Source organism: Salvia hispanica, chromosome 1 (genome assembly GCF_029641045.1).
Source record: "Salvia hispanica isolate PSC_SH4W2 chromosome 1, Shi_PSC_v1, whole genome shotgun sequence".
Lineage (NCBI taxonomy): Eukaryota > Viridiplantae > Streptophyta > Magnoliopsida > Lamiales > Lamiaceae > Salvia > Salvia hispanica.
Window position 1 is genome coordinate 33,278,746 of NC_142692.1, and position 16,758 is coordinate 33,295,503.

At 38.2% G+C, this 16,758-nt stretch overlaps 3 protein-coding genes across 3 annotated transcripts; 1 reads left to right on the plus strand and 2 right to left on the minus strand.

Moving 5' to 3' along the window:
• Nucleotides 1-206: 206 nt before the first annotated feature.
• LOC125218093 (hyperosmolality-gated Ca2+ permeable channel 2.1-like) lies at nucleotides 207-4,896 on the minus strand. Its single transcript, XM_089062376.1, has 9 exons — nucleotides 4,559-4,896; nucleotides 4,076-4,222; nucleotides 3,913-3,976; nucleotides 3,402-3,611; nucleotides 3,141-3,320; nucleotides 2,753-3,051; nucleotides 1,973-2,261; nucleotides 1,393-1,902; nucleotides 207-625 (listed from the first exon to the last, which is right to left on the minus strand). The coding sequence occupies exons 1-9, from the start codon at nucleotides 4,837-4,839 to the stop codon at nucleotides 446-448; spliced, it is 2,160 nt and encodes a 719-aa protein (XP_088918502.1). The 5' UTR covers nucleotides 4,840-4,896; the 3' UTR covers nucleotides 207-445.
• Nucleotides 4,897-5,981: 1,085 nt separating this feature from the next.
• LOC125223991 (pentatricopeptide repeat-containing protein At2g13420, mitochondrial-like) lies at nucleotides 5,982-8,358 on the plus strand. The gene has a single exon (XM_048127316.2). The coding sequence runs from the start codon at nucleotides 6,308-6,310 to the stop codon at nucleotides 7,949-7,951; it is 1,644 nt and encodes a 547-aa protein (XP_047983273.1). The 5' UTR covers nucleotides 5,982-6,307; the 3' UTR covers nucleotides 7,952-8,358.
• On the minus strand, nucleotides 8,286-11,109 carry LOC125223992 (putative pectin methylesterase CGR3). The gene is made up of 6 exons (XM_048127317.2): nucleotides 10,811-11,109; nucleotides 10,663-10,702; nucleotides 10,064-10,096; nucleotides 9,104-9,478; nucleotides 8,962-9,008; nucleotides 8,286-8,680 (listed from the first exon to the last, which is right to left on the minus strand). Exons 1-6 carry the CDS (start codon nucleotides 10,937-10,939, stop codon nucleotides 8,528-8,530), a joined length of 777 nt encoding a protein of 258 aa, XP_047983274.1. The 5' UTR covers nucleotides 10,940-11,109; the 3' UTR covers nucleotides 8,286-8,527.
• Nucleotides 11,110-16,758: the final 5,649 nt, after the last annotated feature.

Consider the following 16,758-nt stretch of genomic DNA (forward strand, 5'->3'; position numbering starts at 1 on the left):
GATATAGTTATGCATTTGATCACTATCCCATCGTATATTGATCATAACATGCTTTATAAATAAGGTCATTCAACCCTTCAAACACAAAAAAAACCTTCAATTCAAAATGATATACTTATACTGTTCTCTAAGTGACAAGTTACAAAATGTGTTTATAAAAAATGAGAAAGGATTAATGTGCTAAAGTAAAAGAGTTAGGTAGAGATATTACAGATATACAAACTGACTAACACACATAGAAGCAAAGTGGGACTTAAGCCCCTCACTACAAAAAAAACTCACGTTTTACCGGCAAATTTTACGAAGCGCGTAAAGTCAGACATTATTAGCAGCGGATTAGTGGTGGAATGATCGCTATAATATATACCAACATAATTAGCAACGGATCTTCAGCCGAGATTAGAAATTCCAAACTCAAAATTCATCATCATGATCATTGTCAATCTTAAGCATGAGATATATCTCCCTTCTCAGTTTCATCAAGTTCAGCATCAGCTCTACTAATCATCTCTTTATCCTTGTCCCCACTCTTTGGAGTGTACTGAGTGTAAGCAGTTAGCAAGCTCTGATGGATTTCTGGCATTTGCCCACTTTGTTCGTCTCTACGGTCCATCTCAATAACACTCTACACGAAAGAAAAAAAAAGAGAGTGAGGAAATATTTCAAACTGTTAGATTTTACAAGGGCTAGGCACAATCATATTCATTATAGACATGGCCACGGTTCATGAACCGCCGGTTCCGGTTTTAGGAAATGTGGAACCGGAACCGAACCGTGAGGCTATTTCACGGTTTCAGTTTCGGTTTCGAACCACCGGTTTTTTTTTACGTTTTTTACGGTTTTGAACCGCCGGTTTCCGGCGGTTTTAGGCGGTTTCATGGTTTTCCGGCGATTTTTCGCGGTTCCGACACGGTTTCGGTTCCGAAATTTTGGAACCTGAATCGAACCACGGTTCTAAATGTGACGGTTTCGGTTCGGTTTAAATCTCACGGTTCCGGTTCGGAACCGGAACCGCCGGTTACAGTTTCACGGTTAACCGCCTGAATCGAAAACCTTGGGCATCTCTAATTCATTATAGCATACTGATTCGTTTCCAAAACCAATCGGTGATATTTTGTACATTTAAGTTGATACAAACCCTGTCTTTTGAAACGATGAGTTTTTAATGCAAAATTGGTAAGCAAGAGAGATATAGAAAGAAAAAAAAGTGATTGAATTATTGTTAATGGAAAGTTTTAAATTTTAAGGGATAGACCAAAATAGAAATAGATTTTATTATTAAAGGAAATGATAGGCGTACTATCTTTTATTTCATATATTTCTAGGTGGGACAACTCACATGTGAATATCTTAACACACGAAACATTAACCATATGATAAGAATACAATTACCTTAGCCGGAGTTCTGAAGAAGACTGGCAGAAACCTCTGCCTGCAGAACTGGTTAAAAAGAAGAGTCACGACGATGAGAGGGAAAGTAAACGTGGAAGGCCCTGGCGCGTCTTTTATCCCAAAGACTCCGAGAGCAATGACCTGCGTCAGGACGAGGGAGAAGATAGTGGTGTTGTGGATAATCGGCCAATACTGACCGCCGCTGTCGTAGTCTGTCACATACACATTAAGTATCTGGTTGCGGTACACGAGGAACGCGAGCATGAAGTAGACAAGCACAAATGGAAGTATCAATGGCGCCAAGGTGGAGCATGTGATACCAAGCAGACCAAACAAGAGAACTCTCGGAACTTCTGTGTGGTAAGGAAATGTATATGGAATGGATGAGTCTTCATCGCTTCGAAGTACGTATCGAGTGAACAAGTTGGCGATGAGAGGGAATGGCTGAATCAGCTCACAGGCCAAGCTGGCCCACCCTGATGTTAGACAGTATGTCATGAAGAAGGTTGCCTGAAAAAGTGATTTTTTTTAGTAAAAAATAAAGAAATGTTTTTTTTTTTTCTTGAGAGAGAAAAATGACCGTAGTAGGGACGGCTTTGGCAAGCAAACTAGGTATGTTTTTGTAGTCTCCTAGCCTGAGGATTGAGATCTGGTAATGGTCGATAGCCGCCTCTGTCAAGATGTTAGCAAAGAAGACATTCCATATGACGAAGTATAGAACTTTGATGCAAGCACTTCTCTTCCTCTCACTGCGCGAAATCACGCCCTCCAACGTCGAGAACACGTACATCACTGGCGGAACCAAGCATAGAAATAAAGTTAGTATAACACTAGGTAGATATCCAGTCACCAGCTGTTCCAAAACCACCCTGCAAAATGGTAGCGTATAGGGGTGAGTATGCGGTCGGTTCGATTGATTACTGAAAAAGTTATCAAACCGAAAAACTATGATGCAAAAAAATAACTCAACTTGTCGATTGTATTTGTAACCGAATCAAACTGAAACCTATGATGCAAAAAACTAAATAAACCTCTCTAGAAGTGAGTAATGATCTACAGAATAGTCAAACAAGACTATTAATTGCACACTTCCATTTATAGTAAAAATGAGACTATTATTTCGTGGATAAAATGAATATATGAGAAAATGTGAAATTTGACAAGGAGAATTTAGTAATGAATAGATTAAAATAAATAAATTTGATAGTAATAAATTATATATATACATATCCATAGTTATGGTAAGTATGTTAAACAGTTTGGGATATAAATAACCTCTAATTAAATAATTATAACTACTCGTTCCTAGTTGGGATACATATAAACAGAGTAAATAGAAATGTTTGGAACATGTAATTACCTTTTTACAATCTTCTCCAAGAATGGTAGCAACTTTGTTAGTTTATCAAGATGGACAAGAGACTGTGTAAAAACAACAGGGAAAAGGAAGAAAGTGACGAAGAAAATGGAGGCTACGACAACTATAATCTTCCGAATCCAAAGACTTTGGTAAGAAACGCAGAGATTAGCCCAAAACACGTCACGTGGTTCAGGAGCAGCATTGGTCACCCATGCCATGGGGTTCTGCGATTGAAGAGCCTCCGATGCAACCAGGGCAGCATAACGAGTCCTGAAGAAAACTAGTGCTGCTCCACACTCCTGCACAACGGAAATATTGAGATCTAGCTATATGATCATGCATATACATGCGCAAGTACAAAATTGATCAGAATCAAACATTTTCTTACATCGGAATCGTCAAGGAAGGTTTCCTCATTAGAAACATTATTAGATTCGTCGGAAAGTGTCCTGAAATCTTGTGAAGCGTTATTATGGTTTCCACAAAACCCGCATCTCAATAGTCTTTTCACATATCGTCTCTCCATGTGGATGTTTTTGAGTATCTTGTACATCCTCTCAGCATCACTCTAAACATATGTAATAATGTGTATATTAAACATAAACCATTTGTTGAGATACATATTCAATCATGTTTGGAACATTCTTACCATCAATTTTTGGATTGCACTCTTCTCATAAACCATTTGATGTGATAAGTAGCTTGATGCATAGAAATCTGTGAAGAATCTGGCTAGAGTATCACTATATGATTCTTGGTCTATCCATGGGATTGCTCGGACAACTACGGTAAACTGACTAGGATGGTAAAGAGGTGCATTTATGTGGTTTAATCTCATCTTCATGATGTACTTGAATTCCTTGCAAGCAATGAAACATTATTATTTTTGGATGAACATAGGCCCAATGTTTTAAGAAATTAAACCAATGAAGTTATCGATTCATGGTTGGTTCGATCGAGTGAGATTGAGTGTAAGATAGGGGGTTAGGAATCCCTAGAATTAGATAAGGCATAAGAGATCTTTTAAAAAATGCAAACAGGTGTTTTTTCAGTTCGCAAAGGCCCAAACCGGTTGAGCAAGGCAATCCGGTCCGATTTTAAAATGTTGCTTAAACCTTTATTTGGTTAGTTACAAAGCCAAAAGGAAAAAAAGTACTTACAGAGTAAAGAAAGACACATGCGCATATAGTTATGATATGTAATACAAGACAATGAAAACCTAGCCTGAAAAAGAGGGAAAAATCAAATGTCCAATTAGGATACATGTATAATACTATTAGAGTATATATATGTATATATGACTAAATAAATAAGTTTCTATACCATTCTGATCCTCTTTGGACATTGCCAATGGTGAAGACAGTTAAAAGCTCTTCTCTAATGTGTTTGTGTTGTCTTTCTTTCCCAAAATAATTAAGAGGAAGAACAAACGCCAGGCATATGATAGATGCAACGGTGCACAATTTGATACTGCACAAATCATTAAAAATTATTATAGTAAAACATACATCGAGTGTTCTGTTACTCAAGATTAACTTATTATGAGAGATTCAATTAGACAGACTCAAATGACAATACAAATTTTATGTGACATTATCTCGAGATTAAGTATTAATCCGTACTGATCCCAACCGAACAAGCATATAATATAAATAATAGTGCACAGTCTATAAGATTAACTTGTCGCGAGATTCAATTTGCCCAAAATAACCCCAAGAATAATTTTATTTTGTCATGGCTCACAAACCAAAGCAATATTTATAAAATTGAATTTTATCTAATCCATCAAACAGAACACAAATTGACCTGAAGACGACTGCACGTATAAAGACAACGGCGTCGACGCCCCCGGCGACGTACAATTCGTCCTCGGTTGCGTCCCAGGCCTTGACGACCCAGCTCGCGGAAGGGATGAGCCTCCCGAGCCAGAAGGGATCGTGGCGCTTGGATTTGGATGCAGCAATCTTGTGCCCAAAGTAGACAGCCACGAAGCTTGGTTGTTTTCTCAACACAGAATACAAGGAGAAGACGCCAAGGCAGAGAACACTATTCACACCAGCAGAAGCCAACAGACCACCAACGTTCATCTCTCTCTCTCCGAATAAACATGCATGGAATCTTGCATGGCAAAATTAGAATGAAACAAAATGGAAAAAATGTGGTTGAATTGCTACGAAAGGGGAAGAAAACAAATTGAAATTGCTAATGAATGGTATTTAGGTTTAGGATTAGGAAATTGCACGAAGAGGGGGATCGAGGAAGGGAGGGAGAAAGAGAAGAGAAGAGAAGATAAAGGAAAGAGATGAAATTAGTATATCTTGATTTAGAGATTCTAAAAAAACTACTAATTGAGGTATGATTAGAAAATATATATTTGTGAAGTTTAGTATAAATACATATGTAAAGAATATATATAGATGGTTAGTTCAATCATTTAACTTTCAAATTTTTTATTAGTCTTAAAAATCATAAATTTTGAGCGAATACCAGTATTTTTCATGAATATTGAAAATATTCTCAAAAATCACAATTGTTTAGAAGTTTAAAATTTCTTCAACTTGGCCTAAATATAAATTTTAGGCAAATTCTGATCTTATGTGGCTAGCCGTGAAGTCTATGTGGCATAGTCTAAATTATGGATGAAACGACATCGAATCGATGCCCTAATTTTTGAATTTGATGTTGAATAATATGCGTGTAACAGGAAAAAAAAACTATGTTTCATAAATCTGTTGGGATTGAGAAAATAATTCATCATGGAACTGGAAAACTGACACCAATTTTAAAGTTTGTGATTTTTTACCACCACTTTCAAAGACTTTCAAAGTTGATAGAAATTATTAGAATTTGCCCAATGTTTATGAATTTTAATATCCCTATTTTTATTTATATACTTTAATATTTCCTAGGATCTTATTTAATTGACATATATCTATTTGAGATATCACTTTTCCTATTTTAAAAATTAATTTATAAAATAATACTACTACGTGACTGCAAAAGTCTATTTATGATGTTCACTTTTGAAATAATAAATTAAAGGCGTAATGAATATTACAATGACCTTTTTGGGACGACTAAAAAAGAATTTTACAACATAAATGGAGTAGTATAAAATCGTTGTTTTACCAATTTGTGGGGCCACGAATAAAATCTCTTTCCAATTTTATCGATTTTGGGCCCAAATATAACAATTAAATAAAAATAAGGCCCATAAAATAATCTCCCTCTCACCTCGCCGGCTGGCCTTTCTCTTCTCTCCCTTCACCGTCAAAACACAGCAAAAAATTTCTCCTCTCATAAATCCGGCCAAGTCTCGCCGCTCTGCGGCCGTCGTATCTCTGAACTGTAGTCGTAACGCCAGTAGTACAACCACTCGCTGCCATCTCACCGTTCAGCTCACACAACCGCCGCCCCTGTCCAATCTCTAACCAGGCTGACCGCCGCCGTAGCCGCCCCAGCTTCTCTCACTGGTTGCGGGAAATGCAATTCCGGTAGATTTAGCAAATACTCCAGCTCTTAATTGCAGTATAATTTGCCTGAAATCGATTGGGCATGATGAATTTCTCAGTTAGGGTTCGCAGCTTGGGGCTTCCTGCCAATGATTTCTTCCTATCCCGCTTTAATTTTGTTAAAACTGCCTCGCAACTCAAATTCGTCCACTCATTTTCCGACTCCGAAGACCACAGCTCTCCACCGTCGCTCAGTGTAGCGAAACCATCTCTCCCGCCGCTTCAACACTCCCCGGAGGCGGACTCTCTCTGCCAAATCTTAATCCGCCACCACAACCCCTTCCACCACATGGAGTCCTCCATCCAGCTCCACGGCATTTCCTTATCCCCGCATTTAGTCCACCAAACCCTACTCCGCTTGAATCAGCATTCCAAAATCGCACTCGCCTTCTTCAAATTCACCCAATCCTACTCCCCATCCCCTTCTCATCTTCTCGACACCGCAGCCTACAACCTTATCATCAACATCTTGTGCAGAGTTCGCCAATTTGATGTCGCGTGGCAGCTGATTATGCAGATGGATAGTGAGAACAGCGCTTCAAAGCCGGATTTCACGACCTTCTTCGTCTTGATCAGGCGGCTTGTATCTGCTGGCCTCACGAGAAGTGCGATTCGTGCGTTTTACGATATGAGTATTTTTATTGGCGATGAGGTTTTCGATTCGCAGTTTAGTTTCTGTTTCTGTTATCTGTTGGATACGCTCTGTAAGTATGGATATGTGAAGGTGGCGGTCGAGGTTTTCAATAAGGAGAAGTATAGAGTTGAAGCTGATGCAAAATTGTACACTGTTTTGATATACGGGTGGTGTAAGGTGGGGAGGATCGATATGGCGGAGAGGTTTCTTGGGGAGATGTTGGAGAGAGGGATTGAGCCGAATGTGGTTACTTACAACGTGTTGTTAAACGGGATTTGCAGGCGTGCGAGCCTGCACCCGGAGGGGAGGTTTGAGAGGGTTATCAGGGAGGCAGAGAGTGTTCTTGGCGAAATGCGTGAGAAGGGGTTGGAGCCTGATGTCACGAGTTACTCAATTTTGTTACACGTGTATAGCAGGGCACATAAGCCGCAGCTGTGTTTGGATAAGCTGGCGATGATGAAGGAGAAGGGGGTTTGCCCGAGTGTGGCTACTTATACCTCTGTTGTGAAGTGTCTTTCGTCTTGTGGGAGGATGGAGGAGGCCGAGGAGTTGTTGGATGAGATGCTACAGCATGGGGTTACTCCCACGGCAGAGACATACAATTGCTTTTTTAAGGAGTATAGAGGTAGGAAGGATGTGGATGGTGCAATGAGGTTGTATAGGAAGATGAAGGAGGGGTCTTTGCATTCTCTCAATATGCATACGTATAATATACTGCTGAGAATGCTTATGGTGTTGGATAAAATGGGACTACTGTGGGAGGTTTGGAATGATCTGTGCTCGAGTGGAATCGGGCCTGACTTGGATGCTTACACGATTTTGGTTCATGGATTGTGCGAAAAGAGGAAATGGAGACGAGCGTGTGAGTTATTCGTGGAGATGATAGAGAAAGGATTTCTTCCACAGAAGTTCACTTTTGAGACACTGTATCGAGGGTTGATTCAAGCTGATATGTTGAGAACTTGGAGGATGTTGAAGAAGAAGCTTGAGGAAGAGTCAATATCATTTGGGGAAGAGTTCAAAGAGTATCACCTCAACCCTTACAAGAGGTGAATTTTGTTGTTTGTGGACTTCAATAGTCAAGCTCTCCTTCATCTCACTATGTCTTCATCAAACAAGATGAAGGCTATGAACAAAGGAAGAAGCATACTCTCACCTCTGACCAGATCAAGTGGCATGTGCTGTAGCCCTATTGGAAGAGGCAATCACTGCGTAAACGTTGATACTGAGTTGAAGGTTTTTGAATGATTGAAATTCTCCAGATGCTTTCTTGGAATACATTTCACTTATTCCCCCCTCATACCCATGATGGATTGTTTACACATTCTTGAGGTGAGATTGCCAACTTTGCCTCTTTTTTTGTAGGTCAGTAGTAATGATAAGCTAGTGGACAAATGTGGTAATATACCACTGTGTAAACTGTAACTGTTCAAATATAAATATGACATTGTTTGTGGAAACCCAATGCCAAAATGAACATAACTTTCTAATTGACTATGTTCTAATTCCCTCTACATACTCCAAAAGCATACTTCTACTGCTATATCAACTAATATGGCTTGAGGGATATTATGGATTTTCTTTATAAATTAAAGGAAGAGACATCAAAAACATACTTCCAGTGCCATATCAGTTATATGGCTTGAGATGAAAAATTTGGCAAAGTGGGATGTGTGACATTCTTTCTGAAGCTTGTTCGAACTTCTTAGCCATATCTTCATTCTCCTCTAAGCTCAGATGATCAAAGTATTCAGCCCACCAGTTCGCGCTCCTCAATTTAACCTGTTGGGAAGGGAGGTTTATAAAATAAGGCAAGTTTAATCATTCTTTTGTTTTATCTCAATGTTGTCTTTGGCAGCAACACATATACATCTCTGGTTTTCCTATTTAAACCAATGATGCTACTTTGACAAAAATGAAAACAAAAGAACTGTCTGCATAGCATTGTGACTGATAGCCAGTGCATCATTCTAGATTATTTTCCTCTTCTTGAACAAGATCCAATATCCATGTTGTGTAAAATGAAAACATAAATATGATAGCATGAGGCAGAGATGAGTTACCGAACGCCCATTTCGGTCAGATTTAGCTTTAACGTTACGTGGGTATCCTACAAATGCACAAGATTAAAGTTTGAGTAACTAGTTCAATGCACAATTGTGCAAAAGAGCAAGTTTAGAGTAGAGTGTGGGATGTTTCTCGTACCAGTGAAAATGATAAGGCCGTCCGACGACATTCTTGCTAATTCAGGAATAGTCCTATTCAGGTACTTTGCAGACAAGTAATCCAATGCATCGGACACAATCACGAGAGAAAACGACTTTGTCCTGTACGGAAGTAAAAACCTTATATCAGCCACTCGGACGATGCCACTTTGCACCATTCTCTTGCACCTCCGATCAGCATCCTCTAAATCATATGGCTCCACGCCCCAAGCATCAGCCTCGTCCTCTCTTAATAATCTGGAAACAGTAGAACAAGTATCTGGACCAACATGGAGAACCTTGTGCAAGCTATCACCATATGCCGCTTTCAGAATTGGGATGGCACGTTGAACTTCTCCGCTGCATGAAACTTCACCTGAATAGAGACTTGGAGTTTTTAGTGAGATGCAGCATATCAATCATCCGTTTTTTTTTTTTCTCTTTGTTCATTGTACAGAGATAACAACTAGTACTAGATAGTTGATATCTTAACGGAAACTAAGACAAAATTAGTACTACTATTTTTTGTTGGTGAAGGTTGATATCTAAAATGCAATCAATTTCAACATCCGGCAAACTAACGAGTGTGGTTTTCTTCTCCTTGAGATTGTCTTTTGATCTTTTGCTAACGTTTCTTGGATGTTTCTGGTACAAAGCTAAATCAGATGTGAGATCTTGGTGTTGTCTTTAATGTTGTTAGTGTTTGGATCCATGCAAAACTGAGACAGATGTTTCCGCCTAGCTCGCAGGTCAAATGAGTTCAACGAGATTTGCACGAGAAAAATCCAAGAAGCTCCGTGTAGCAAAAGATCAAAAGACCTATCTCAAGGAGAAGAAAACCGCACTCATTAAACCAACATGACTGTGGCAATCAGGTAAGTCCATATGATTTCTTGGTTCAAGAGAAGATTTTGAAGAGAAAGTATATATGTTCTTAAAGAGAGCAAGCAAATTTAGTTACCTTGAACCCAACTGAGTTTACTCCCCAAGGAATCTACAACACAATCATTGGTCATCAGTCAAAGCAAAACATAATGCTTTGTTGCTTAAAAGCATAAAGTCGAACAAACAATCAATACAATTGCTAACCACAAGAAAGGTAGGACATTTTACTATTATGAAAACCTGCACAGAATACTGGAAACAAAATGAGGTAACCATTTTGGATTTTGAAGATAACATTGGTTTCTACTTTGATCTCTGTTAAAGTTAACTCAGATAGTTGAACATGATATAGGAACTAAGAGACTGTTTTTAAAAGTTGCAAACATGGATAAATCGCGAACGTAACCCAAGGAAGAGCCCTCGAAAACAGCACGTCTTTAAGGACGTGACATGTCGTTTAAGTGAAACGCAAGACAGTGCGTCTCTCCTCTCATGCCTTTCTTCGTTCATTACGCGTTAGCGAATAAAAGAACTAGTATCATTCTAAACAAGAAGAAGCGGAGCTACAAACTGCAAATTGGTGAGTAAAACTGTTTCATGCTAGCAAATCATTCAGTAGTGAAATCAAGAGCAAAATCACCCAAACATATATCGGAGCAAGGGAAAGCATTAGACCTTGACCAAGACGGAGATAGCCAATGAGAAGGATTGCTCCCTGCAAAGTGAAAATAAAAAATAAAGCATAAACAAAATCACGGCTTCATCGCGGAAACCCTAATCACATCACTATAAAACGAAATCGCGAATTCATATGAAAAAATACCAGAATTAAGGCGGCAAATGATAAGTAGGGAGGAGGGCGCGATCTGAAATGGGCGGGAGATGGAAATGCAGGTGCGCCGCCTTCAGAGGGGCGCCGAGCAGGATTCACCGGCCGTCGCGAGACCATCATCGTTGCGTTCTCCCAAACTTGAGTGATTTTACAGATTTTGACGCATCAACAACATGCACTGTAAAATATTTGAACTAGTGATGGCGGTGAATCGATCATGAAATTAACACAGATCCGTTGTGATTGAAATTTGTGATAATGATTTGTGTTGGTTGATTGGTGAGACTGGAGTGGAGAGAATAGAGATTGAAAGCATAAATTGTTACTCCCTCCGTCCCACATTTGGAGTCACTTATTGTTATGGCTCGGGTTTTAAGAAAGAGTTGAAGTGTGTAATAAATGAAGTGAGATGGTGGAGTGTGTAATAAATGAAGTGAGATGGTAGAGTGTGTAATAAATGAAGTGAGATCATAGAGTTGGTTGAAGGTGGGTCCTTTTTGACTTTTGATTTTTGTTTTGGTTTATTTTAATTTAGATAATGGCATTTTGATGTAATTTTGATGAAGAATGGGGTAAAATTGTATGACCAAATATGGAAAATTCTAAAAATGACTCTTAAAGTGAGACGGACTTTTATGGCAAAAAGTGACTCTTAATCTAGGACGGAGGGAGTATGATCCATCTACCTAAATGAATCGCATTTAACCCTCATCTCATATTTTTTTCCTTTGTTTCAAAAAATATTCCTTCCATATTTGAACTATAAAATCCGATTTCATCCGAAATTTTCAAAATTACACAAAAATATATATAAAATTTCAAAAATCAAACATCAAAAAATTGAAAATCCAATGCTTATAACTCAAATCTAATACTCCTACCAAATATCAGCAGAATGGTTCAACAACACTTATGTTTTATGTATGTGTTAATATTACTACTGTACTATATTTTTATTATTGATTATATTTAGGATTACGTTGGATTTAAAATATCTGATTCAAACATCCAAACTTTTTTTAAAATACGACCCGATTCGAACCAAAAATATTGAACCAAATTCAAATTGTTTTAAATTTCAATTTTATTTACATCAATTTTTTAAATTTCAGATATTTTGCTCACCTAAGAATTAATAGGGGAGCAAGATGTTCGCTTTGAATTTCTTGGATTTCGGAGATCGCGTTCGTATTGGTTTTTTTAAATTTGAAAAAAACTAAAATTTTGTTTTTGTTTTACAGCATATAATAATTTTTTTAAATAAAATACTAATAATATTAATAACCTTATATATATAATTCAAACAGAAAAATAATTTAGATTTATTTTATTTTTTGAATTATCAGTTCGTATTTAGTTATAGAAAATGGTTGTCGGATAATATGGATCAGATCAAAATTATACAGTACTTATTTTAAAATATGAATTTTTTTATTGATACAAATTAAGTAAAAATTCGATCCGAAATTTTAATATCCACACTCCTATATTTATGTTCCAAGATGTGTTTTATACTGGAGATTTAATTTACTAAGATGTACTCCTATATTGTTTTGTTTTAATTGTGTTAGTATTTTCTCTATGTACTGTATTTAAGATTATTATTAAATGTTCCTAATCATTTATAGTGTGTACCGTGAAGCAATTAAATACCTATTATTATATGAAATTAATCACGGCTTTGCATTGGACAATATATGATCTTATTTTCCACTCTTTATCATACTTGAAATGTAATGAAAAATTGCATGATATTTTGGGTGGTTAACTAATCTCATAAAATTGAATTTTTTCTAACTTGAATCAAAATTGGCATGCCAAAATAATCAAATCGATGTCATCTAATGTGGTATGTCAAGACCTCTAACTAGATTAAAATGATCTCGTTTCATCAAAAAATATATAATTCAAATTACATATAAAAAAATTAATCTAATCTATACAATATATAAAAGAGAAGTTTTGGGGGTATTTAGGGAAATATTCGTATTATTATTTAAATAAATACGGCTATTTGTGGTTAGATTAGTGGGTAATTATTTGAAGTTAGTGGAGATTTATTTAAAGTTAATAGGGAGTTAATGGATGATTATTATTCATAGCAATTCGGTCTAAGAGCATCCCCATCCGTGCTCTTAGCTAAGAGCACGGAAGTGGGCCCGAACCCACTTTTACTGCTTGTCCTTAGCTAAGAGCACAACACCCACATCTGTGCTCTTAGCTAAGGACAAGCTCAAGGGTCCCACTATTCTATTATTCAATTTAAATAAAAATATTTCCACAATAATAAAATGCATTAAAATATCCGAAATACTATTACAAATTACAAAATAATTAAAAATTACATAATTAAAATCCTAAAAATTAAAAATTACACAAATAAAATCCTAAAAATTAAAAATTACACTACTCGTTGCCGAATTTCGCCCAAATGTGATTGATTAGATCTTTTTGTAGCTCAGTGTGGGCTCTTGTATCGCGCATTGTGTGTCTTCTTTCCATCCTCTCGTTCACCGTCGTATGCACACCCCGGCGTTGGGGAGACCTCGCGGTTGAGCTTTCGGCTTCATCCTCGTCGTAAAAGTTACCCGCCATCGGTCCTTCGTCAGCTATAATCATGTTGTGCAAGATAATACACGTGTACATGATGTCGGCGATATTCTTAACGTACCAAAGCCGAGAAGGGGACTTCACAATGTTGAATCGGCCTTGAAGGACACCAAAAGCTCTTTCGACGTCTTTCCGAGCAGACTCTTGACGCTGCGCAAAAAGAATCCGTCTTTGCTCTTGTGGATTGCTGAACGACTTCACGAAAGTCGGCCACCTTGGGTAGATACCATCGGCGAGATAGTAACCCATGTGGTATGCATTTCCATTGACGGTGAAGTCGATCGCCGGTGCTACACCATTCAAAACATCATCGAAGAGTGGTGAAGAATATAGCACATTCAAGTCGTTGTTGGATCCGGCAACACCGAAATATGCATGCCAAATCCATAGGCGGTAGTCGGCAACCGCTTCAAGGATAAGCATTGGGCCGCCACCTTTGTGGCCGCTTAAGTGTTGCCCCCTCCAAGCAGTCGGGCAATTCTTCCACTTTCAATGCATGCAGTCAATGCTGCCTAGCATACCGGGAAAACCGTGGATTGTTTCGTGAAGACGAAGCAACCGTTGACAATCGTCGGTGGTGGATGCCCGAAGGAATTCCTCGCCGAAAGCAGAACGAACGCCATCGCAAAAATTCTTGAGGCATAGGATTCCAGTTGACTCACCGACATGCAAATACTCGTCGAAGAGGTCAGCCGTTTGCCCAGTAGCAAGTTGTCGGATGGCACAAGTACACTTTTGCAACGCCGTGAGACTTTGCCGACCGGTTGCGTCTGCACCTTCTTGAAAATATTCAACGCGGGTGGACAATGTGTTGACAATACGCATAAACAACCGTTTTGACATGCGAAAACGGCGCCGAAAGTAATCTTCTGGATACCGCGGCTGGTCGGAAAAATAGTCGGCAACGAGCCTTTCATGGGCTCCCTCTCGATCACGAGGGATATAGCGACGTTTTGCTCTAGTTGGTTGAGGAGGAGGGGTGGGGGTATTGGCGGCGACATAGGCTTCATAGGCGGCACGATATTGTTCATAATATTCTTATTCTTCGCGCTCCGCTTCCGCAATGAGATTGGTGAAATCAATTTTTGAATTTTTGAGAGAGAGTTTGGGTGAGAGAGGAAGATGTAGATGATTAGTATGAAAAAGTATGAATGAGAGATAATTTGATGTGAAAAGTGGATGATGAATGTGTGTATTTATAGATGATTTTGGGATTAAAAAAACAAAAATCACAAAAATCCAAAAAAGCGTCTATAAACGGCTCTATTTTTTTGGGAATCCAAAAATATTTTTTTTTATTTTTTGGTATTATTTTGAATTATTTATGCATTTTTTTTAAAAAAAAATCGAATTTGCCAACGTCAATGCCGTTGGCCAATCAGAGCGTGCCACGTATGGCTGCTCAGCGTCACGGACGTGCTCTTAGCTAAGAGCAGCACCGTGCCGCTGGCACGGACGGACGGCAAAATGCAACCGCTGCGGATGCTCTAAGCAAGCTTTATGAATTTGCCCCCTTTTGATCTTTCTGGTTATTTGAAGTTAGTGGAGAGTTATTTAAAGTTAATAGAGAGTTAATGGGTGATTATCATCCATAATAGGGCTGACAATTTTTGACACGACACGAACTGACACGAAATTAATGGGTTTGGGTCAGAGTTTATTGGGTTTGTGTCCTTATCGGGTCGACCTGTTAAGGACGCGAAAAATTCGTGTCGTGTTCGTGTCGAGTTCGTGTTATCCGTTAACAATACGTGTTCGTGTCGTGTTCGTGTTATCCATTAACATATAATATTTTAATATTATTAATTCTTATTATTTTCATTTTTCAATACTTAACTTTCCAATACGTGTTGTTATCGTGTCGTGTTGACCCGAATTGGTTCATGTCGTTAATGGGTTCGTATCGTGTTCGTGTCTGAGGGTAGCAGGTCGTGTTCGTGTTCGGGGTTTTCTTAACAGGTCGTGTTCGTGTCGTGATCGTGTCGACATGATAACGACCCGACACGCACGATTTGCCACCCCTAATCCATAGTAATTCGGTCTAAGCAAGCTTTATGCATTTGCCCCCTTTTGATCTTTCTGGATATACCAGTCTTACAAATCTTAACTATTAAGAATGCAATTTTATTTGTCCATGCCGATTGCCACTCTTCGTGCGTTTAAAAGGAGAGTTTTGGGGGTATTTAGGGAAATATTCATATTATTATTTAAATAAATACGGTTACTTGTGGTTAGATTAGTGGGTAATTATTTGAAGTTAGTGGAGAGTTATTTAGAGTTAATAGGGAGTTAATGGGTGATTATTATCCATAGTAATTCGGTCTAAGCAAGCTTTATGCATTCGCCTCCTTTTGATCTTTCTGGTTATTTGAAGTTAGTGGAGAGTTATTTAAAGTTAATAGAGAGTTAATGGGTGATTATCATCCATAGTAATTCGGTCTAAGCAAGCTTTATGCATTTGCCCCCTTTTGATCTTTCTGGATATATCGGTCTTACAAATCTTAACTATTTAAGGATGCAATTTTATTTGTCCATGTCGATTGCCACTCGTCGTGTATTTTTAGGTTACTATATTCTGCATTTTGTTAATTTGACAGAGGATGATACAAGCATAGCATCAGAAGTTAAACTATTTTGAAGGCATTTCATTCTCACATATACAACTCAGAATGACATTTCTCATTTGAGTTTTTCATTTTATAACTTCTTTCTATTTTTTCAGTTACCATCTTAGGCTCGAAATAAATATCAGACTATAAGGGCCCGTTTGGTAGCCCACACTAATATTAACATGATCTCAATGATAGTGGGCATTCCTAAATTGGCTAATAGACTTTTACATTGTTTGGTTCAACCCAAATTGGCTGATTGGGCTTTTATGGGTTGTTTGGTTGAGGCAGTGAGTGTAGGAAACAAAATTCATATGGACTAAACTACCCTCTCCATCGTAAGCAAGCACATTTGCAGCGCTGAACCAAAATTTGGTGCCAAAATTAGGCGGTAAATTGTGATTAACTCCCGCCAAATTTGGGTTGTTTGGTTGAGGCAGGGAGGACACATCCCTGAATGGCACACACTCTGACAGTTATACAGCTTGCAAGGCAATGTGTTGCCACAATTATGTGTACAAGTAGGAATCAGATCCAAACAACTTTTTTGTTCCTCATTTAAGCTAGTCTTACCACAGCAGCATGCTTTAATCTTTCCTGACAGCATCTCACATTCCCCGCATGGACCTGGATGACGGACTTATTGGCAAACATGGTTTCCACAATTCAATTTATTCTCACAAGATAAGTTGCATGAGAATAAACCATCTTGGTCATTGA

What these genes read in the sequence shown, in the direction of transcription:
- LOC125218093 (XM_089062376.1), bottom strand. Translation starts at nt 4,839, where the DNA reads ATGAACGTTGGTGGTCTGTTGGCTTCTGCTGGTGTGAATAGTGTTCTC. An exon ending in TTGGAGAAGATTGTAAAAAG is followed by an intron (nt 2,262 to 2,752) that starts GTAATTACATGT and finishes ACCATTTTGCAG; the next exon opens with GGTGGTTTTGGAACAGCTGG. An exon ending in TCTTCAGAACTCCGGCTAAG is followed by an intron (nt 626 to 1,392) that starts GTAATTGTATTC and finishes TCTTTCGTGTAG; the next exon opens with AGTGTTATTGAGATGGACCG.
- LOC125223991 (XM_048127316.2), top strand. Translation starts at nt 6,308, where the DNA reads ATGATGAATTTCTCAGTTAGGGTTCGCAGCTTGGGGCTTCCTGCCAAT.
- LOC125223992 (XM_048127317.2), bottom strand. Translation starts at nt 10,939, where the DNA reads ATGATGGTCTCGCGACGGCCGGTGAATCCTGCTCGGCGCCCCTCTGAA. An exon ending in CGGCCTTATCATTTTCACTG is followed by an intron (nt 9,009 to 9,103) that starts GTACGAGAAACA and finishes GTGCATTTGTAG; the next exon opens with GATACCCACGTAACGTTAAA. An exon ending in CTGACCGAAATGGGCGTTCG is followed by an intron (nt 8,681 to 8,961) that starts GTAACTCATCTC and finishes CCTTCCCAACAG; the next exon opens with GTTAAATTGAGGAGCGCGAA.